This window comes from Strigops habroptila, chromosome 9 (assembly GCF_004027225.2).
Source record: "Strigops habroptila isolate Jane chromosome 9, bStrHab1.2.pri, whole genome shotgun sequence".
Lineage (NCBI taxonomy): Eukaryota > Metazoa > Chordata > Aves > Psittaciformes > Psittacidae > Strigops > Strigops habroptila.
In genome coordinates, this window is record NC_044285.2 from 32,826,027 (window position 1) to 32,848,986 (window position 22,960).

The following is a 22,960-nucleotide window of genomic DNA, read 5'->3' on the forward strand; positions in this document are numbered from 1 at the left end:
TTTATCCTCCCTTCCAGTTGCCTATTTCCATGAGCGTGATGAATAGAAGGAAGTCTAGCCTGTGAATTTTCCCTATTCATAATCCGTTCTCTACTGCCACACCTCATTACAAACAGATCTGCCACCTTTCCAGCCTACAAATACCCAGCAGACCCCAAAGCAAACTTTACTCTGGTACTCTTTAGCTGAGGACTTGGGGAGTTGCTATTTTTAAGCATGGTGAAACATGTCTCTGGTAGCTTGGAATCACAGTGTGATCTCTTTCCTGACAATGTGAAATGACAACTTTATGTCCATCCATGCTGAAATCATTTGAAATCAGAAGGGTGAAACAGCCCAAAGCAGTAGGAAGAATGTAATTTTAGCTTATGTTTAATCTTGGTATGGAGAAAGTGAACGGTAGTCTTAATTGCTTAAGCCTCCTTGAGTTCTCCTTGTAGCCTGAGATGTGACTTTGATAAAGCATAGTTTATGTTCCTTGTAGTCAAGGACTGCTTTGGCTACTCACTGGTCAGCAGGAGGCATTTTTTCTTGGATTCAGATACAAAACGTGTCTGTTACCAAACTGCAGCCAGCATGCACAAATGGAAACTTGCAGATATGCTAAATGCACTTAATGCAGTGCCAGGTTCTGCTGTAGTTAAATAGGATCTTTGCCCATGAGCATCAGGGGTTTGTTGCTCATGTGAAAACCAGCCTTCTACTGAAAGCAGCACGTCTGATCGTTCAAGCAGGGCTGCAAGTAACTACTGCCATTTAAAAGGTAGTATTATATCAAATCTACTTTCCCGCCTTCACACATGCAGTCAAATTCTCACCTCTTTTTCATGCGCTGTCCTCAAAGATTAGTAGAACATTAAAATCTATCTAGAGTGTGGATAAATGAGCAGTGGAGAGCACAGACCTTTACAAATTGTATATGTAAGGCACAGGAGAAACATTTATGAAGTTTTCTTGTTTTATATGGAAAATTGCCAGTTCCATTTTCTCATTACATGACTGTTTTTGTCAGAACAGATAGAAACATTTTGGGCTGATGGGCAGATAGGTCTCGCTGAAGCTTGTTGAAGCCATGGAGACTGAAGTCTTGATCGCTGAATGCTGCAGTTTGCCTCTGGCAAATACATATTTCCAGTTTTGGCAGCATCTAGTGTTTGCAAGACACAGAGAGTGATAGAGTCTCTGGTCAGCTCAGTTGAGCAAACTTAGGCTCAAGCTTTATACTTTGCAAGGGGAAAAAACAGATTTAAATATATCTTGAAAAAAAAACTGGAAAGAAGATTTCCCTTCTCTCATGCTGCTGCATTGCTCAGCCCTTCCAACAAAAATTAATTTTGTTCTCTCTATGAAAATAATTCAGCTATGCCAGATCTTAGCAGCCTGTTGCTGACCTGGATTCCCCAGGTTTCTGAGGCACTGGGGTCTTGCTCTGAAAGGCTTTGTGCAAAGCTGCCACAACACCAGCAAATCCCCGTATCTGTGCTGAGATGGAAATTTTCCCCACCTGCCCCATCTCCTTTTACATCATTTCTGTCTTTTCTTCAATTGAATAAAGAGAAAGGCCAACAGCTGGCATTTCCCAAGAGTTACAAGGGTCTTGAGACTCCCAGTGAAAGAAGGTTATCTGACTCCCCGTCTGGATATCCCAGTCATGGATCCATGGATCCATTTCGTGCTATTAAATCAAGAGAGTCTCCGCCAGCGATGGTGCATGCTGGAGGCAGGGGAAGGTGGACCAGCCACCAAAGCGGGACACAGTGCAGACTCTACAGACATCAGTTCAAGGTCCCATCGGGCTCAGTTCTTGCTTGAAGAAGCATGTAGGTGTGGGAATCGCTGCTGTAGGTTGGCTCTCTCAATGGCAGTGAGTGGGGTGGGGTGGCTGCGGATCAATAATCATCACCCTGCGGTTGCTGTAAATCAAGGCTTGAATCTCTGACAGGCTGCAGAAGCCAGGATGAGGCACAGAAATACCTTGCCTAACGTATTCCCTCTCTCTCATTTCTGCATTGCATTGACCTAAATAGGAATCTCGAGTTAGATTTGGCTTATTTCTCGTGGAAGGGGGATTGCTGCAAGGCTGGAGAAACGAGGCTCTCCTGGGCAGACCACAGTGGCTCCGTCCTCACAGACACCATGCAGGCAATGGAGCAAGTGATGGGTGGGGAATTAACAGGGTCTGGCAGCAGGGCCATAGGGCAGCCTGGCTCACACAGAGACCTGGAGTGGCAACCGAGTGTTAAAGGAGAAAGGCTGAGTGACAGCAAGGCAGGGAGCCAGTCCAGAGGTGTCCCTTCAGTTGGTTATTAAAATCCAATGGGACCGCCACAGTGTGTGTTTATTAACACTCTGATCTCTGCTCCAGGTTTTGCCACGTCCAGCCTTCCTTTCTCCCTTCATTGAGAAATAGTAAGTTACTCAAGGCCAGCACCACCTCCTGAGTTTGGAAAGAGCCTGATGCCAAAAGTGACCCAAGTGGGCAACTTCAGAGAGCTCGGTTTAGGAGAGGGTGCAGCCGAGGACTAGTTTCGCTTGCCGAGGCCACCTTGTCTTCCTTCCTCAAGAGAAGCCTGCGGAGCACTCTGCCCATACGTCAGGAATCGGTTCTGTGCGAAGAGGTAGCGTCGGACAAATTAGATGTTTGTAACCACAGCTGTATGGCTTCCTCAGATGGGGCAGAGTAAACAGCTATTACTCTTGTTACACTGCCATGGTGAAGTAGCAGCGCTAGTCGTTTGTAACTTGGGTCTCTCCCAGAAAGACAGCCTGTTGGTTTTGAAAGGATAATAGTGCTGGGATCATGGCACTCGCACTTATAAAAGCAAACCTGAGATAATGGAGGACTCATAATCAGATAGTCCCCAAACTGGAGGGCCTGCCTTTGTTTTCCAGGTATTCCCAAACAGAAGTGAGGCTGTGCATGCCAATGCATTTTAATGAATTTTAACAAGGTCGCAAGAGTCCCTTTGTTGCTTGTCTGCTTCGTCCTTGCTTGCAGATACGAATGGAGCTTTCCCATACTTAGCCGTTAACAGCCTCCAGCCAGCTTAAGTGTGTGTGTGTGTGTGTGTTCTGTGTTTCTAGAATATTTCTGTTCACTTCTCAGGTATTCAATTTGAGCTGCCCAATATACTAATCAGCAGAGAAAGGAAAAGAGCATATTTTGGTGGTCGTTTCTGTTGATTTTGTCAAATAGCATAAGCTATAGGCTTTGAAGACATGGTCTTGAAATGTCTGAGAGTACTGGCTGAATGATCTGGTACAAGCAGCTTCTTGAACTAGTTACATCAAAAGCTCCTGGTGCTTAAAGTTGTAGTGCCTCACTGATGATCTCCTGCCACTGTTGCTGTTAGCATATCTGAGCCAGCCAGTGTCCCTGTGACATGGAACTGCATTACTGTCTCCTCCAGTGGTCAGGGCTGCCAGAGCAGCATGGTCATGGAGAGCAGTTGCTGGGAGCTGGAGAGGAAAATACTGGCTCCTCTCAGACAGCACCAGCACAGGGCGTGCTGTGTGGAGTCACACCGCCTGTGTTTCAGTGCGGAATACCAAAACAAACCTCCCAGCCAGCCGAAGAAAGGGTTTCTGTATGTACCTGATACTTCATGCGTATGTGCTTGGTGAAATGCTGTGGTCTACTTTTTTCATCTGTGATCTGTTTGAAGCAGAGGGCTCATGATACACAGGCATTCCTTCTAACCAAAATTATTCTATGATTTCTTTAGTTGCTTTAAGGTTTCTTTTTCAAATTTGGGGCTGTAGTCAAATCTAGCAATGCTACTAAATTGTGAGGAGTTATACCTGCCTGCACCTGGGGAAATTAGTGTTCCAGATTTTACAGTCCTTGTGCAAATATTCACCTGGGAAACAGAAGTCTTGTGTTTCAAGAGAACATGACACATCAGCTAATTTCACTGCCTCTCTTATGGCCAGGCTTCTTGCGTGGGCTGAGCAACATCATCCTATTTAAAAACCTATTTAAAGCCCCAGTTTTGGAATGCCCGTGCCATCTGAAAGCTATGGCCTTATTTTATCTGTTTATATCTAGTAATAGTCTTGGGGAAATGGAGTTTTGTTTTCCCATCACATTTATTCCCCAGTGCAACAGTTAAAAAGCTATTTTTCAAAGTATTTAGAAAGCCCAAATTTTTCCCCAGTAACTCAGCGCATAGGAATGTCCTATGGCAGAAACAGCACTGGCAAGGACATGCATGCCAGCATGTCAGCTGGCCAAGTGTGGGAGATCCCCCACCACTTCCTGCCTGAAGGTTCCCAGCGTGCAACTTGAGAACATGCTGTTTATTTTGGATGTGTGAAACCCCTGTACAGATTCTCTATACGTGTCTGGGTTTAAATATGTGTAGTTATGCTCTACCAACATGTTTCAGCCTACACAGGGCAACATTTGTTGAAACATGCAACTCTGGCTTAGGTTTAGCACAGAAAATGAAGGAAAACAATTTCATCCATCAGTAGACCAACACTTGGGAGAAGATTTAGGCCTTGTTCCATTTCCTGAAGCTAAGCAAATTTTGGCCTCATCAGCCTAGAAGAATAATCAAATCTCTGATGCTTCAGCTGTCTCTGGCTGCGCTGTGAAGGCAGTGTCTCGCAGACCAGCGATTCAGACCACATGTAGCACTGTGACCGAGGAGGGCTGTGGGGTAACCTCTGAACAGCAGCTGAAAGCAACGCTCCATCACTGGCTCTCACTTGCCAGTGGTTTTTGAGTGCAACCCATGTGAAAGCAATGCAACTGGAGGTCACAGAGGAGCAGCACTCACTGCTCTAGTGAGGGGTAACTCTTAGAGGGTAAGGGGAAAATATCCATGTTAAAGGGTCTTTGCCACAATGCCATGCAAAACTGCTGCATCTGTTGATAGAGGGTAAGTAAACTCCCCTTAAAAGCTGATCAGCAGCTCTCTGCAGTATGCAGGCCCGCTTTTCCATCTGCTGTGATGGTCATGTACAATTAGCTTGTATCTTCTCACTCTCCTCCAAATGTCTGGGTAAGCTGGATGCTAGCATGGCAGTGACCAGTACTAATCCTAAAGTGCATCTGAAGCCTAAGCAATTGTAGGCACAAATCTGCAACCTTCTCTCTGACCACCAATTCAGAAATAAGTGATGAGACAGCACTCGTGTGAGTCCAGCTGAGTGAGCCACTGGGCAGCTCTCCCATGTTCCCAGGTCAGAACAAAGCACGTTCAGGACTGCTTGAAAATAGGCTGAATTTAGTAGGGGGACACTGGCTGTTTGCACAGTGGCCTTCATTGCAGAAGGAGCCACACAAGGTATGCCCACCTTGTGCCCTGCAGCCTCTACACACCCTGCAGCGATGGCCCAGTGATGTGTGCTCTAAGAGCACCAAAGTTGCTGGCCATTGTGTAGTGATTCTCAGGCAGAACTGTGATGTGCTCAATAATTAGTGTAAAATTTAGAAGTTAGTCATAACCCACCAAAGCCCTAGAGTGGACCTAGTTACACTGGGTTTAGGTGGTGGGACTTTTCTGGTGGTATGAGCTGATATTAGATGTGATCTTTTTTCATGGCACTAGATGACTGGTAGCACTTGCAACTGTAGGCCAAAGCTGGGAGAGGCCTTACTGGGAGCTGCCTTAGAGGGACAGTGACCTTCTATGGTTTTCCCATTGCTGATTAGATACTTTTCTAAATGCTACCTCCTTCTATTGATAAACAAGGACATAGTGCTTATTTCCGTTAACTTGAAGCAGCAATGTTAATGTCTGATTAATCCTATGACATACAGGTCATGCTTCTTAAAATTGAAAACCACAGATGATTATATTTGGAAGAGATTGCCATATCATGCTGAATTAGTATTAGAAGCATTGTTCTCAGTTTGAAGGCAGATTTTTTCCCTAAGATTGGTGGATTTACAACCTTACAAATTCCCGTAGATCAAGATACTTATATAATTACATTTTGAAAACACTTCCATTTTTATGAATGACTTGCAATCCTTCAAAAGAATAAAGCCCATACTGCCTTAGACTTAGAAGAATAAGCTAAAATTAAGAGGTTATTTACTGTTATTTACTGTTTCTGAAATCCCAAACATCTGTGATTAGGAAGCTTGGAAGTCTGTTTAGATAGATAGTTGAGAATTTGTTTTGTTTTGGTTTGTTTAGAAAGTATGCCAGTTATTTCAGATGTCCTGCCTATAAGGAATGTATAACAATTTAGTTGTCCCAGGTCTGAATTTAATCTGAGTCACTGGCAGAAGGTCACTAAATTCAGTCCAGAGTTTCATTCAGATCTGCCATTTAGACCTAAAAAATGTTATCATAAAAATGTAGGCATGTTTGTTATGCAGGGAGTATAATGTCTTAATTGAAATGGAACCAGGAACTGTTTAAAAAACTTCTATTACAGTTCACATGGCAGACAGTACTGTGTAGTTTTAACATCTGTTGTAATGCCAATATGTGAGATTTAGCCTTTGTCTGACTATAATTCTTTTGATTTCAGTGAAGTTGCACCCACTTAAATCCTGATTGAATTTGTCTCAGATGATTGGTTTTTTAATTGTATGATTTAATTTTCTTTATCTCCAACCCAGTGTTACAGTATGGAGCTTCAGAGCATGTTAGAATAAGGTCAATAATGGATCCTTTCTTCTTCCTTTTTTATTTTCACAGTTACAGGGATCCATTAAAAGGAAACTGGAAGATGACAGCTCTCCTGCCTCCAGCGGCGTGCCTGATGTCATTTTCCCAAATGACAGTAAAAGACTTTGTCTTGACGATGTAAACCTTGCCATGGGCCAAGGTGCCAATCCGAATGTGGCGTGTCCAGAAATGCAGACTTCTTCGTTCCCCACTGGTCACAGTGCTTCCTCCCTGGGAGTTGCAGGTCATCCAGTGCTCCTTGAAAACAATCACATAAATGGTGGTGGCATTGGTTCCCCATTTTCAGTGCCGCCCAACACAGAAATAAATCAGAAGGGATCAATAGGAGGGCAAAACAATAACATTGTCCACTATGATGAGAAAGGAAACAGCTTACAGTCTGTGGACCAAGAGCTGCAAGATCTATTGGAAGAGCTGACAAAAATGCCTGATCCTTCTCCCAATGATCTGGACCTGGAGAAGATTTTGTGCAGCAAGACTGAAGAGCCACTTGGGCTAAGTCATTCTCAACCAAGCATAAGTACCACTCCAAAGTCCTCCCCACAAACCTCCCACTTGGAGAACCATGTTGCTAACAAAGATTTTTCGCCAGGTTGCAATCCGACCAGTGGAGGATCTCCTCAGATGAGACCATCATCTGCTGGAGCTAACTTCCAAGTTCCGTCCTCAAACAAACCTGTTGCATCACCCATCTCTACAGCAGCTCAGAGCAAGAACCAGCCACCACCTATGCTTCCAGTACCCTTACCCAACATACCTGGCTCCAACTGGCACGCTCAGCAGCTAAAGCAGCTGGCAGCTAGCAAGCAGGTGTCTACTACTAAGCAACAAGTACAGCCTCCTAGCTGGCCAACAATGTCTCCTCCTGGTCTCTCTCCACCTTATAGGGCAGGATCATCCCCACACCATCAACCTTTCAGTCCTCAAAACGTAATGGTGTCTGGTATGCCTGCTAATAATTTACCAGGAAACATTCAGAGTCCTCAAAACACCCTGCTTTCAAGCATGACTTCCAGCAGCACCCCATCCAATGGTCCCTCTCCTCCCTATGGGTCTGAGAAGCTCTCCAGCCCGGCTCTGAACCAGCAGCCCTTCAGCCCACAGAGCTCCATGCTGCCCACCCTGACAGCAGCCAGCTTACCAGCCAACAACATTAAAAGTCCACAGAACAACTTGGTTGCCAGCATGGCCTCCACAAATACTGGACCTTCTCCACCGTACAGGCCAGAAAAGCTGTCAAGCCCGGCTCTGCATCAGCAGCCCTTCAGTCCTCAAGGTACATTAATCTCTAACATCACTCCCACCAGCAACCCCACAAGTATGCAGAGCTCGCTTTTTAAATCAATGACTACAAACCAGTCCAAAAATATGAACATAATTATGCAACAGCCATCCACTAGCTTACAGCCAGGTCTGGTGGCTGAGAGCCCTGTTAGCCAAGACCAGTTTTCTTTCAATAACACCAAACCACTGTCTCACTTTGCCTCAGAGTCAGGTACTCAAAAGATACCACCTCTGACAGCAGGACAAGGGCAGCAGTCCCTCATTCACTATCTCCAGCAGCAGCAGCAGCAGCAGCAGCCATCTCCAGCCACACAGCAGCCCCAGCAGACTAACAACAGCCAGTTTCTGCAACAGCAGTTTCGGCAGCTGATGCTGCCACATCGGATTCAGAGGCACATGCAGCCTGCCACGTTGCCATCTCAAAGCAGACAGGTGAGAACATCTCTTCTGTATTACAGGGCTTGTGTGAAAATACTGAGTTATTAGCTTTCTTATTTTTACTTTCCTTGGTGTTTCAAATGCGATGTTGCTAAACTTCTGTGGTGTGCACAGTGTATACATGGACAAGGCAATAACAATGTTCTGGTGTTATCAGAGTAACATTATTTATTTCTTCAGTTGAAATGTCCTGTAATTCCACTCTGCATTGTCTCTTCTAGCCAAGTGGAGAACTTTTGTGCTATTAGGCAAAACACATTTCATGCCACTAAAATAAATTATTTTTATATGTATAGGTGGTTGTGCTGGTTTTGGCTGGGATAGAGTTAATTTTCTTCATAGAGCTAGCATGGAGCAAAGTTCTGTGTGTATTCTTAGTTAGCTTATATTGTAAGCTGTAGAGATGTTCCTGTAACATGGTTCTCGTCATCTTTTAGTGGGAGTATCTTTTGTTAGTGCCCTTCAAGAAATTGATCTATGTGTTATGCTTCTGAGGCTAGAAAAGATCAGGTGGAGTGAGAAGTGAAATTAAAATATGACTCCATGTACAGCAGGTCAAACAGTACAGCTCCTGAATAGCAGAGGTAGACTTGAAATACCTGTTGCTAGCACTTGCCAGGAGCAATGCCCTGCTTTGGATGAGGGCCATTCCCAACCCCCTGTTGATCTGTGATACCAACCGAGCTGGTAAATGCAAAAATGCAGCTGGCAGCAGTGAGACACAGCCCTGATTTCTCTCCATCAATTTCTGCCTGAGACTCAAGGAGAGGCACAAAGCACCATCCCCTATACCGCCCATCAGAGATTTACCGTGAATGGGGACTTCAGGGCAAGGAAGGAATTGGGGGCTCGGTCTGAGAGCAGCCTGGGTGTGAGGAATAAATAGCTATCTTCTTGCGAGCAAGAATAGTAGGAAATGTTGAACCTCACCACCAAAGCCATGTACCTTGTTAGGCTGAACCACCTTTGGAAGCAGAATCCTTCAAGTTGCTTAGTTGAGCACACAGGCACTCCACCAACTCCTCATGAAGGATTGAAACACTTCTCACCCAGCAAAACAGAGCTTGATTTCTGAAGCTCTGCTAGGATTTGCTGGAGAGTGTGGAGCTTAGCTGGGGAATATGCTCCAGAGCCTGGATTGTTTTGCTCTTGTTCCCTGCTAAGTGACTGGTTCTTACAGGGGTGGATTTCTTCAATAGAGGTGGATTTCTTCAATGTAGGTGACTTGGTGTAACCTTGTCTTATGGTAGCAATGAGAAATAAGGGAATAGTTACTAAAGGCCAGCTTCTTTGTAGTAAATCAATGAGGTGCATTCTCATTGTGCCATTTCGGGATCAAGTCACTCTTTTCCAAGTTGTGCACACTTAGTACTCAGTACTTCAATTCAGCAGCTTAAAACAGACAGCTGGGCAGGACTGGTGACTTGCCAATTTGCTTATCCAAATACGTAACGTGTAACAATATGGCATGGATAATTCACTTTAAAGGGTTATCAATATAAGGCCCCTAATTCAACGAAGGCCTGAAGCAATTATGTTGCTATAAGCACGTGAAGACCCTGTTTGTGTGCAGTGTGCCCCAAATTAAACACAAAGTAGAGGGTCTTGCTGGCTTGGGATCTAGGAGTATGGATGGGCAGTGAGATTGAAATGAGTAAATTACTGCAGCTTCATGAATTACAGCCTATCAGATGGTTTGCTCTGGAGGCAGCGTGGGTGAAGAATACCTTTATATACCTTTAGTGCATCTTGGATGATGGCTAGTAAGTTGTTAACTGCAGTAACATGAGCGCTTTTGATTGCGTGTCCGTAACCTTTGAGCATATTTCTTTTTTCTGGCTCTGCTGCTGGGTGGAATTGCCACATCCCTGTTGGATTCCTGAGGTTTCCTGTGCCCTAGTTTTCCCTGCTTTGCATTTTGCATTTTTGTCTTACACCTCTGATCCTCCTACATCACTGATTAGCCAGAAGAAAAGGAGAAAAATTCCTGCGCTGAGTCTCTTTAATTGGCCAAAATAGCCCCTCTTCCAGCAACTTTCCTAGTGCTCTGCCTGTGCTGTGTTTTAGCTGATTCTCACCATTGGAGAGAGTTGTCATAATCCGATGCCTTTTAGTAAAGATCAAGGACAGTTAAGGCAATGATTACAGGTGATGAGCATTTTACATTTTCAGACTAGTTAGGTAAGCTTATGGTGCCTCCCTCATTTTACAAGGAACACTTATATTACAATAATTGCACACCAGATGACAGTGCTTCAGTTGTACAGTCTGTTGAGCTGTGGAAGAAAGATGGTGGATGTTGAGGAGTGGAGCATTTCGTTAGGTTTTGATAACTTTACTGCAAATCTTGTAGAAGAAAATGGACCCCGAGTGCTGAATTAAAAGAAAAATGTCATAGAAAAAAATACTCTAGGTGGGAAACCTTAAAGTTCTGGGGTACTTGCTACGTTTCTTTGTCTCTAGCATGTTATTTGTCTGCAATAGATTTCTTATTTTCATTGAGACATTGATACTGAAATTCTGGACCTGACCTGCTGTGCACCAATTTCACTCCATTGTAGCAAAGTAGCTCCAATGACTGTGGTTTTGATTTCCAGCAGTGTACCCAGAGCTGAATTTGAGCTTCACAGCATCTCCGGGCCAATTCCTTCCTAAGGCACGTGATGAATGTGACTTTTCAAGCATGGAGCAGTTGTTTCATTAAAAGGCAATGTGTTAAAGGTTCAGAAGACAGGGGACACAACTTCAGCATCTTCAAAAATTAGTGACCTTCTGGTGGAAAGTTGCCTTTTTTAGCCTCATTCACAGAAATTCACTCAATGAAAAACAGCAGCATTCCTTGGAATGTTGTTTAGTGTTTAGAAGTCATCCCCTTGCTCTGTGTGTGCGTTTGTAAATGTGACTAAAATTTATAAAAAGAAGGCATAGTGCTTTCTTCTTTTGAGCAAGAGGTGCAGCTTTGTGCGGGAGAAGAATGTGGATGGTGGCCAGTTGGAGGGAGAACAATAAACCATGAAATCTGATCCTTGTAGCAGGCAGAGCAACATGGGGAAGAGAGCAGTGCTGGGACACGGCCCCGGAATGAGCTTTTTGCTGTTGTTTCAGTGCATATTAAAGCAAAGACTCTGCATTCCAAAAGCTGGGTTACTACCCACAGCTCTACCACTTCTGTACTTCATGATACATCTCTTAAACGTAATCTGCGTGCATCCCTAATCCTGTATTGCCTGGACAACTGGTAAATCTGATAAGGGCTAATCTTTCCCCATCCAAAGCACTATGTCTTTATTGTTGAGCATTGACAGATATTCATTGAGGCACTGACGGGTTGCATTGTGTGATACTGCAAAGCCTGGTGGTGCTAACATTGCTCTTGTGGATGTGTACAGGTTTTCATTTTACTCATGTAGGACTGATGCTTGCTGAGTGAAATTATACTCAAAGGTCTAGACTCATAAATCCACAATGTAAGGACAGTAGTAAATGCCAGAGAGTCACAGATAGTCTCCAAAACTATCACACAATGTTTTCTAGGCTTAAGCTTAGCCACTTGACTTTATTGGCTGTTTCTGGGGGAATGAAAAGCTGCATTTGCCCAGGCAGGTTGAATAGTTGGGTATCTCCCTGATTTTCCTGACTAAATACAGTTCGGACTTGCAGATCTCCTATTCTGGCATGTCAGATACATTGGGCCCAATTCTGCCTTCAGCAATGCTGATACCGCATCACCGCTTCCAGAAGAGCTCTTCTTTTACTCTCACCAATATAAGGACAGAGATCTTTGTGAACGGGAAGGAGGGTTCCCCTGAGGGCAGGAAAACAAACCGGTGATCTTTGCAGTGTAAGTCAGTGGAATAAAAGAAGCCCTTTGGGTGGCTATTACTTTTCCAAGCCCAAGTTTGTCCAAGTTAAAACCTGAGAGTCTCAGGGAGGAGGGACAGTCCCCCCTGCCCACTGCTCTGTGTGTAAGATGTTGGAAACTGAAACACAACTTAAAAGGTTGTTTTGTTAGGGGGATGTAGCTAATAAATAGCCATTGTTTGAGTGAGACACACTGTGCATTTCTGAGCTCCGCTTGCGCTGTAGGAACTGAATGTGCTATTCTTAGAGCCCTCTGCATTCCTGCTGACATCCAGATACTTGTGTACTGGATTGTCAGTGAAGGGTATATTTGTTTCAGCTCCATTGCCAAAAATGATGGTAGAGGAAAACTAATAGGAAAAGAGACAGAGAGAAAAATAGTATAATTTGCAGTAAAAATAGTTGTATTTTACTACCTGTGGACAGCATATGAGATAGTGAAGAACATACTGAAGACTAAGAAAACCTTTGAAAAGGACTTGACAATGTTTCTTTAACTGTGGTAAAAGCAGCAATATAGTATCTGAGTTGGCAGAGTAAATTATAGGTTGCAGAGAAACACCAAAACTCCTGAGCAAGATTAAATATACTGGGGGTGGGGGGTGGGGGTGAGGGAGGGAATTAAACGAAAAAACTTGTTTCTGAGCATGAGTTCTCTAAATATAGAAACAAAACTGAAGAAGAAATGCACTGTTATAAAGAACAAATTGACCCAGAGCTTAGATGTCAAAGGTTAAATAAATATAACGGAATACAAAATACATCTTACATTAATATAAACAGAGAAGTTAATTCCAGGGGCTGATTCCTGGGTGTCCTATGTTATGTGAAGTTATTGCTGCCCATGAAAAGTCAGTGCACCATGACTGTTCTCATTCAGCAGCACTTCATGTTTATAAGCTATGATGCAGATTGATTAAGAGTTTGGAGAAGCAGAGAACACAGCCCACAGCACCTGAGTACATACAGTCCTCTTGTAAGTACAGGGAAAAATCATGGTTTATTTGGGATTTCCATGATGTCACAAGAGTCTTCCTAACACATAAACCAACTACAGTATCATGTGTCAGATTTCATCTGCAGTTTCAACCTCACCCCCCTTTTTCTTTAAGTGTCAAACTTAGTTTTAAAGCCACTTCGAATTAAATTCCGCTGGTATTTTCCCTCATCTTCGTTTCTCCTCTCCCTCTCCTCTTTTTTCTCTGGAAAAAGTTTTTAAGATATTAGTGGATTTTTTTTTTATTTTTTTTTTTCCTTTTACTAATGCTGTGGAGAACTAAAACAGATTTGGTTTCAAAAGGCAATGGTAGCACAATACCAAAGCAAAGCCTTTGTGGGAGTGGAGAGCTTTTGAAGGCAAAGCAGCAAGCCCTCCAGCTAATTAAGTGCCTTTGAATAGGCGAACAAAGGAAGCTCACGATGAATCTGGATTACAGAGAGCAATAAGGCTCAGCCTAGACTTTGACCTCTCCACAGATGTAAAAACATCTTCTTGAATGGTCATTTCTGAATTTATATCTATCTGTGCACTTGCAACTGCGTTGTTATCTTTTTCAAGACTGGAGATTCTCCCTTTGTTCAAGAGAGTCTGAAAGGAGCTTGACTGTTACTATCACACTGGTATCTTGTCCCTTCTCCTCCCTCCCCTGTGAATAGATAGAGCAAGATAAGTTTTGGAAAGTAAGGAATAAACTTGTGAAAAGAAATGGGGTGTTTGGCCTCAACATGCCAACAGCAACACAGCATTTTCAGAATCTGAGCAGTAATCAAGATAAAATCTTAGGTCGCATCTGACCTTCTTAGCCTACTGCTCTTTTGCAGTGTTTTTTAAATCGCCTGTGTTGTCATCATCTGTTAGATTACAGATATTCCAAAGCATTTCTCTGCTGTGGTGGAGTCCTTGTAGCCATGTCTTAACCTTCCCCGTTCTTTGGCTTGTATTTAAAGATGTTTACAGGCACTGATATCCCTAGCAGCTCTGCCTAATGCACTCATCATTCCATCCAGTTTAGCTATCTGTTGTGCTGAAAACACTTTTGGACACCACACAGCACATCGTTATAGGGAGCAATCTGCAGGGGAGAAGCTTGTAAATAGACCTGATCCTTCTGAACACCATGAGGGGAGCATCCTCCCTCATCCTCACCATCACCCTCCTTTGGATCTGAAATTAATGTGGACACTAAACCAAACCTGCAGCACTTTCCTCAGTCCAGCCAGGTCTTTCCCTTAATTATGACCTGTTTAATAAAATGGAAGATGTTTTGCTAGCAATTTAACACTTGGGACACAGACAACTCTATGGGAATCTAAAGCTGGACAAAAAAATCCGCTTGGAAAGGAAGAAAGAGACGTGGAAGGTGCTATAAACACCAGAAAGGGGTGCTGGGAGGTGAAGAAAGTCTTTGTTACCTGCAGGACTATGAAGCGGAGGCGGGGGGGGGCTGATGTGATATTGTCCAGGGTTTTGGTGGAGGAAGACAAGAGGAAGTAGTACTCATGTACTGTGAACATGTAGATGGAAATGTGACTTGTCCTAAATTTCTCTTTTATTAAGGCATTGTATTTCAGCCTGACAGGGTGCTTTTAATGGGTTCCGTGGTGCCTGGGACACAAGCTGAGTGGCAGTGCTGTAGCCCCCAGCTCTGTATGGGGCGAGTGGAGCAGAGCGTGCATCGCACAGAGGTTCTACATTAACCCAGAAAAAGCCCTCTTGGATTTAGTGGTTTTGAGTTTTAAGCAACAGACAGTTGTTTCCTTCTGTTCTGCAGTGCAGGGTGGGAGAACCTGTTCTCTCTACAGTGGTGATATCATGCTAAAAAGTGTGTGATTCATTTGATGTGAAACCATATTCTGACAGCCATTTGTACCAAAACCACTCTGATCCTGCCAGCCTGGGTGGGCAGTTTCTCTCAGGTTTTCTAGGCAGCTTGGTAGCAGTATTCACAAGTTTTCCTGGGCTAAACATAAGCTGAATCAGGCCCCACCTGCAGATTTTCTTGCTTTCTTTTTTCCCAAGTAACCCATTCTGTTTCTTTTTTACCACGAAAAAACCCCAAACCCATCTATATGCAAAAATCTTTAAATTAATAAGCAGTTGAGCAAAAGGGTTTGGACATTTTTTCCTCAACTGTGCCCTTAGATGCAATGAAGCTATAAACAAGCAAGGAATCTAGGGGAAGACTCAGTGACCTTCGTACTGTTTGACTTCATAATGAATGCTGTAACTTCCTTCTTGTGTATCATTCTTAAAATTAACAACATGAATAATGGTTAGTGATGGGCAAAACACACTATATGCATACTCATTTACAAGTTAGTGCACCCGTAATTCTTATATTAAAAAGGTGCTTTCGTGGCATAGTCTCCTGCTGAATAGCAATGAGGAAATTGTTTCTATGACCCTATTGTACTCCCAACTTGTTTCATCTGTGCTGTAAATTTCCATTAATATCAGAACATCTTAATTCCACTTTTTCCCCACATTTGTGGAAGATAAGTTTTTTTGTTGTCTGTGTTTCCTGTATCTTTCCTAGTAAGTGGCAGTTTTGGGGGAGCTTGTTTTGAACTAAAAGCAGACTGGCTTTCAGAAATGTGCCTGCTTCCCCAAAACCATGCCCTTCTTACTACCTCAAATTTGATGGCTACATTAATAACTGCCTTTAATACTTTTCGCAGTGATACTGTGAAAGCACTGTTTGTATCCTTGAATTTGGGGGTGGTGTCTACCTAGTATTGTCTTGTAGCAGTCTAAAATTACATCTGTATTTCCACAAGGCAGAAACAGTTACAGGACCAAAGCCTAATTTAACAATTAGAATAAAAAACAAACAGACAAATAAGAGAGTCCCTCAGATGCTGTTAACCCGTGTGCCTGGCGCCGGCCGGCAGTTCCACAGGGTGGGGTGGCTGGAGCAGCCTACTACGTCCTTCTGCTTCTCTGTCATTCTGCCTCGCTGCAGTAAAGGCTGCTCACCAAATAAAAGTACAAACATGTTTTCTTTCAGATGCAATACCTAGAAATAACTTTCCTGGTAAAATGAACTCAGTCTCTCTCCATTTTTTTTTTTTTTTTTTTTTTTTTTTTTCTTCTCTTTGGGCATTTTGGAGAAATTTCAGCATGTGGGTGGGGGAAAACAAAGCTGTGGCTGTAAACAGGAACTGATATTGTCTCCATGTCTGAATGGGGAGAGAAACTGAACTGGCCTTGGTGGTTCCCTCGTACATCTGCAAGTCTGGAAACACTGGGATGATTCACAGTTTGCTGATTAATACAGGAGCAAGCAAAATGGTGTGAATTAACGGCCATTACAGAGCTGTGTTGGATGGCAAATATCCCCCTAGAACAAATGATGTTTCACAAAGATTGCTTAGAGGAAGAGGTAATGGGTCTTAAATACAAATTAGAAGCAGTCCCATCAAAGCTGTTAACATTAAGGTTTGAAAGCCAAACACTATCATGACCTGTTTTCAAAAACTGTGCATTTAGGAAGCGTATCAGTCTACCATGCTGGCTGTGTAATATTTCTTTCTTGAGCACTTTGGACTATTTCAAACAGCCAGCACTAATAATCGATAGAAATCCACAATCAGAATGTAGCATCTCTTCTTAGGGCTTTGAAGGCTAATCACTTTATTACATATCTGGTTTAAAGTTAAATTTTTTGTAGCGTATAGAAAGGCAAATACTACCATTATCAGTATGTAATTCTTAAAAAGCACTCCTGTTAACAAAAAGTAATGCTATATTACAATTTAACCTTTTTCATATGGGAATGTTAAAAGGAGGAGATAGGAAATGCATTACTTTAGCATAAATAATATTCTCTATATAACCAGCAAAATTATTTAACATTTCTTATTGAAGTAATGAAAATGTGATACCTTAGGTCGGTGTCAGACAGATGCAGATGTGAATGCAGGTTATGGACAAGCTGTGCCAAGCTATTTTTCCCCATTACAGAATTGATGAGAGACCCACAAACAGGGTAAGCCCTGTAATGCAGACAAAATAGTATGGTATCCCAGTCTAAGACATTACAGTAACAGCTTGATCTTGTAAATAGTCAAACACATGCACCTAAATTTGTGCAGCGGGAGGTCATCCTAGGACAATGACAGGATTATTTCTGAGGCAGAGTGAATCATGTATGTGTATAGTCTCTGTATGCTCAAGAAAAACCAAAGGTGGAGGAGAAGGATGCAGCAAATGGCACAGTTATCATTGGCAATGGCATATTAGTGCAACAAAAAAAAAAAAGAGTGAGTTGGAAGCTTTGATGCACTTGTTCCTATATCAGCTCCAGTTTACATTTGGATTATTTTTGGCTTTTTTGGTTTGTTTTTGGTTTTGTTTTTCCTGGGAATTAGTACCAGCGTTTTGTAAATGTGCCAAACTCTGAATAAGTTGTATTTTAATCAGCCCAGTGATTATTTGCAGTCCTCTGGCATTTGTTTTTTATAGTCATGAATTATGAAAGCAACATTTGCCCCTTGCAGGAGGAAAAGCTGCCCCCTCCTCTCAGGCATGGCAATAACAAAAGCAAATGAAGAAAGAAAGAGGTCTTAACAAAGACTTTTGTGATTGTGTTTCTTCCCTTTCCAGAAAGATGAGGACATGCTATCCTGGGATAGTAGTAGTATGTATGCCTGTCATAAACAAACCCATTTCTTTCAGTACTTAAATACTCGGGGCTTTTGGAAGCTTCTCTTTGCATAACAAATGTCTTTAATAGTTCATTTACTCTCAGGCATTATTAAGTATAAACTGTTACTGTACTGGATCGAAGGGTAGTTTACATGGCACTTGATTTGGATAGTTGTTTTCTTTTACCATTGCTCCGAAGGGTATGTTTAAGCAATGAATGAATGATCATATGAGCATTAACTTTTGTTTCATACAGCCCCCTTTTTCTCCTCCTTTCCAGCTCCGTCAGCACACTTTCCACATCAGCGTTTTAGTTTTCTAAGTAGAAATGTGGCATTTAGCAGAATAGATGCATAACAAGGATGAGGTACTTTTTTCTCCTTTTCCTCTTCTCCCAAGAGATACCCTGTGACTTCCTCTATTAGTCCATTAATCGCCGTAGCTCAAAATTCAGTCTGACCAAAGGAGCAGAACGAGGTTGAAAAGTGCAGATTCTGGCAATTGACTTGACTGTTTAGATTCCCTGCTGAGCTCATTTAGAGCTGGAATTAAGCTATTCCTGCCGTATTTTTCATCCTTGGCTTGGTGATAGTGCTGTGCCTCGTGCCATACCGGGAAGTGCCAAAGGCAGCGCAGCCATTCCCACCACCCGGACCGAGCTTGCACCAGGGAGCAGCCTCCAGGATCTAAAAAGCCGAGTCTTTCTGTGCCAGGAGAAAGCTGAGTAATCTTGTCTCAGTTTGATAAGGAGGTCTGTGTTTAGATTGCATTAGTTAGTCGATGCAGAAAAAGTAGAGAACTGGTTAACTGAAGGTGCCAGAGTAAATACTGATGATTCTGTGGTTCTTCATTTAAGCTCTTTCCCAAGGTTGGCTGCATGTGTTGAGTGGGAGGGAAAGAATTAAAAACAAAAAGTAAATGGGAAATTTGTAAACAACAAAGTTTCTTGTAAAAGTTTTCTTCATGGTGTAATGACTCACTTAAGGAATACAGTTGTTTTTAATGCCTATTTATACGTGCAGTTAGAACTGGTGCTGCTTTCTCTCATTAATTGTCTTGTTGGTTCTTGTTTGCTTAAGGCAAAAATGCAGACTGCCCATACCTGTGTTGTTCGCTGCAGATTAACATCTGATTTTGCAATCCTTACACATCTCAAATTCCTATTGCTGCAACCAGGACTTACAAGTTCTCCAGGAATAGTGTCGGGCTCTTGATGTCAGTATTTATGATTCTGCAGTTCCCCAAAGTGTGCTAATATTTCTCAAACTGAGGTAGACTCATTTGATGTGCAAGTTCATATCTCATTGAAGTGAAATATTGTTAGTGAAATGTGAATGGCATTCTATTATCAGAAAATATTATGTGTTTAATGGCTTAAGAGTGCTTAAGGTCAGCAGGAAGAGAGAAATGCTAGTAATATCACCATAGGCTGTGTGGTCGTCCTGAAATAGGAGTAAATCTTTAATTGAAAAAGGTTTTGCTAGACATATTGGTGTTTTCCCATAGTTTGGGACTTTGTCTAAAATCCCCAACATTTATTTATGTTGTATTTTACTTAAAAAAAAACAAAAAAAAAAACAAAACCCAAACAAAAAAAAGACCATTTAGTAAGAACTGTTTTTATTAAGAAAAAATATTGTCAGTGAGGGGGAAACAGACAAACCCACTTTGTGCCCAGTCCAGAGCCTGAGCCTTTTCTTGCATAGGTGACATATATCTATATGTCTATAAATTTTAATTCTAAAAAGAACTGTGACCTTCATCAGGGATCCTATGTGGAATAAGATTAGAAATGAACTCCTGACTTAGGTGTACAGCTCCATTCTAGGTTGGCACTATATAAAACTACTGTGCTTTAGCTTACAAATGTTTCCTCTGTAAGTTTTCATACTTTATAAAGCATTTGCCAGTATAGTGAGCTAAAATCTTGCTCTCTCTGATTTCTTTTTTATTCTACTTATGATAACAGTATTGAGGCTTTTCATAAGATGAAATGCTGTCTAGCTGCATTTAAAATACACATTTTTTCCTATTTCTGTCTTAATGAAGTTAGAGGGAAGGTACCTACTGGCTGTCTATACTACTGTGAAACTTAACTGAAAGTAAAGTTGAATTGTACTCTGTTCTCCTCACAGAGCCTATTTTCTCCTTCTAACTGAGTACTAAAAGGCTTTTTACTGCTACACTAACATTTTCCAAATAAAACGTTTCTGCCAGTTTCTGAAGAAACAGCAGAACAAGTATGTCCTTAGACATGCTGGAAGGAGTCCTGCACCATGGATTATAAACTGAAACAGTTGGCGAGAATAAGGAATTAAAGTAATCCCTGCTATTAGGAACATGAAAATTAGATGACCTTCTGTATATGCCCCGTGTGAGTTTCTAACCCAGTTCCACTATGGGCCCCCTCTTTGTCGCTGCACCTTTATGGTGCAGAAAACAGAAGTCCAGCTATTCAGCTGGGAAACTGGAGCACATGCTTGAGAATATTACGGACTTTAAATGCATTGTATTTTTAACAGTAGCTCGTGATTAGAATGACAGGAAGGAAATGAGCAGAAAACATCCTATTCTATCTCTATATAAAATCTTGCTTGTGAAAGATACAGTTACCACCATAATGATTGGACGCTAATTGATTCATTGTGCTGGGAGACAAGTGCTGAGTGGAGGAGCCAGCAGGGTCATTTTCTTGCTCCAGCTCCTTTGGTTGTTTGCTGAGGAAGGGCAGGAGAGGGTTATAAAGCTGCTGCCACTACATTCAGCGCATGTTTTTCTCAGAAAAGAAGAGACACCGCCAGCCAAGATCTCTTTCCTTTGGAAATTGTGGCTGGGAAGGGCCCCTTTGGCTCGGCAGACAAAGTGGGCAGGCAGACAGCCCCTTTCCTGAATCCCAGGCAGGCACCAGACGGCTGAAGGAAGAGAGGCACCAGGCTGAATTAGATTGCCTCCTGCTTTGGACAGTAAGGCAGAGGCAGGCTTAATTGCTTTGCAGCTGTTCATTTTTTCCCCTTCTCCTTCCCTGGCCCTCCTCTCCCTCCTCCCAGCTGACCCCAGTGCAGCCACGGCTCTCGCCCCAAGGAAACCTCCCCAGCTTGCAGAGACATGTCAAAGGTTTCTGGACTCATTTTATCAGCCTTGATATCCTCCCCTCAAGTCCAGCAGCAAATAGGAAGAGAGAGTATTAAGGGCAGAAAGAAAAAAAAGACACTGGGGTAACCTAGTGATTTGTTGCTTTTGTCCTGGGTTAGTTTGTACACTGGTCTGTGAATGCTGCTTGTGGCAACGGGCAGGCTGGGACGGGGCAGTGATGGGCAGATGTCTTGGGTGGCATCACAGAGGCAGCTGGGTGTCATTGCTGGCATCCTGTTGGAGTGGACAAACCCAACGAGCCCCCTGTGATGTGGCACTCCCTGCAGCAGGATTTACGAGACATTCGAGATTTCCTCTCCGGAGCTGTGATGCCGTTTACGGAGATCTCCCGGGCTGCTGCCTGGCAGCGTGAATGTCAGCTGGGGTTGATTTGCCAGTGCCCTCGCTGGTAAAAGAGCCTCGACACTGAAATGTTCTTGACCTGACTATTAAAGGAAAAGCTTTTATGAACCTCGGAGAACTTGCAGGGTTCTCCAGCCCTTTAAAAACTGGCTCAGGCCAGACTCGCAGATTTGCATGTATCTCATTATCCCAAACTGTCTGAACCTCATGTTTGTTCAGGAAACTGTTTGTTTTCTTAATTGCTCTGACTCCACTCCCGGATTTAAAAATCTAAAAATGTGTTTCCGTGCCCTAGCAATGAAGATTCTATCAGCCTTCAGCTCACCTGCTTTGCAGAGAGGGGCTTTGCTCGGCTACGGCTTAGCCAGCCTTCCTGGGTCTGTTCACCTCCAGCAGCAATGTCAAGCTAACCCAATTTTGCGGCTGGTTACAAGCGCCAGAGGCGAGCTTTGTAGATGTCTCTTTAATTCCTGCACTTGTAGAATTTAGTGTACATTTTCCCTCCAGTTCCACTGACTCACACAGTCCTTGGGGGCGGAGGCAGGGGGAGAACAAGAAGGCTATAACCCAGGTCTAATTTACTCATCTGGTAAAGCCAGTCGTCAGTGAGCCTTTCCCCTCTCTGTCCACAAAGATAGTCCCTCTTGGGAGTCTGTTTGGCCTCCCAGTTATAATTATGGCATCAGTAGTTTCGTACTTGGTTGTTCTCCTGGGCCAACTGCAGCTCCTCTGCCAGGGTGTTGTGTCTGGGTGAGAGCATTAAACATGGAATGCCTGGTGAGCCAACAGCGCAAGGCAAGGCATGCAGCCCGGCGTTGTTCAGGAGCACGGGCTGTCATGGCATGCTGCTCTGTTGATATGGGACATATTTGCTGCTTGTGTTTTATGATATCTTTAACAGCATAACAGGGAACTAGTGCAGATTTTTAAGGCACAGAACTGTAATGGGGATCTTGGCTCAGGGCCACTGGAGAGACGGAGGGTGTCATTCCTGGAAAGGTGCCACAGGTACCAGGTGCCTTGGTGGTCAGAGGGATTTGTGTCTGTAAGAAATGGATTTAGAAATAAGGTACAGTAGCATCTAAGTGACTTTTTTTTCCTAATCTGTTCAACATGCAGCCTACAATAGCTCTGCCAGTTAGATTTGAATTAAAACCGGCTCCACAAGGTACAAAGGCTCTCGAGCCTCATTGCCAAGACCGGAAATCCATTGTGGCGTCCTGATTAGTGCTGGTGAAATCAGAAACCTTTCTCAGGGCAGATAACAATCTCACAAATGAAAATATAACCTGTTAATCCTGAATTTTAACAAGAATGGTTATGCAACTCCAGGCCAAATCCAGGATGTGTCCTATCCATGTGTCCCTTGGTCAGAAAGGATTTGCTGATAGAGAAGGGCGGGATTGCTCTCCTGCAGTACCCTCTCCCAAAAGCATCCCTGCTGCGGTGAGAGACAAGAGGAGGGCTGCTGGGGTGTGCGGCTCAGCACAGAAATGGGGGGTCACGTGTTGGGCCTGACCCCTCTGAAGCTCTTGGCTGAAGTATCTTAAGATGGGGCCTCTAATGTTCCTGCCCATGTAAG

The 22,960-nt window shown here is 43.1% G+C and overlaps 1 protein-coding gene across 1 annotated transcript in view; it reads left to right on the plus strand.

The window, feature by feature from the left end:
• Positions 1–22,960, plus strand: part of MAMLD1 (mastermind like domain containing 1) — an 82,136-nt gene that overhangs the window by 41,333 nt on the left and 17,843 nt on the right. The window contains exon 2 of the mRNA XM_030497073.1: positions 6,663–8,369. Within this exon, the coding sequence (XP_030352933.1) occupies positions 6,663–8,369 (1,707 nt within the window). The remainder of the gene's footprint in view (positions 1–6,662; positions 8,370–22,960) is intronic.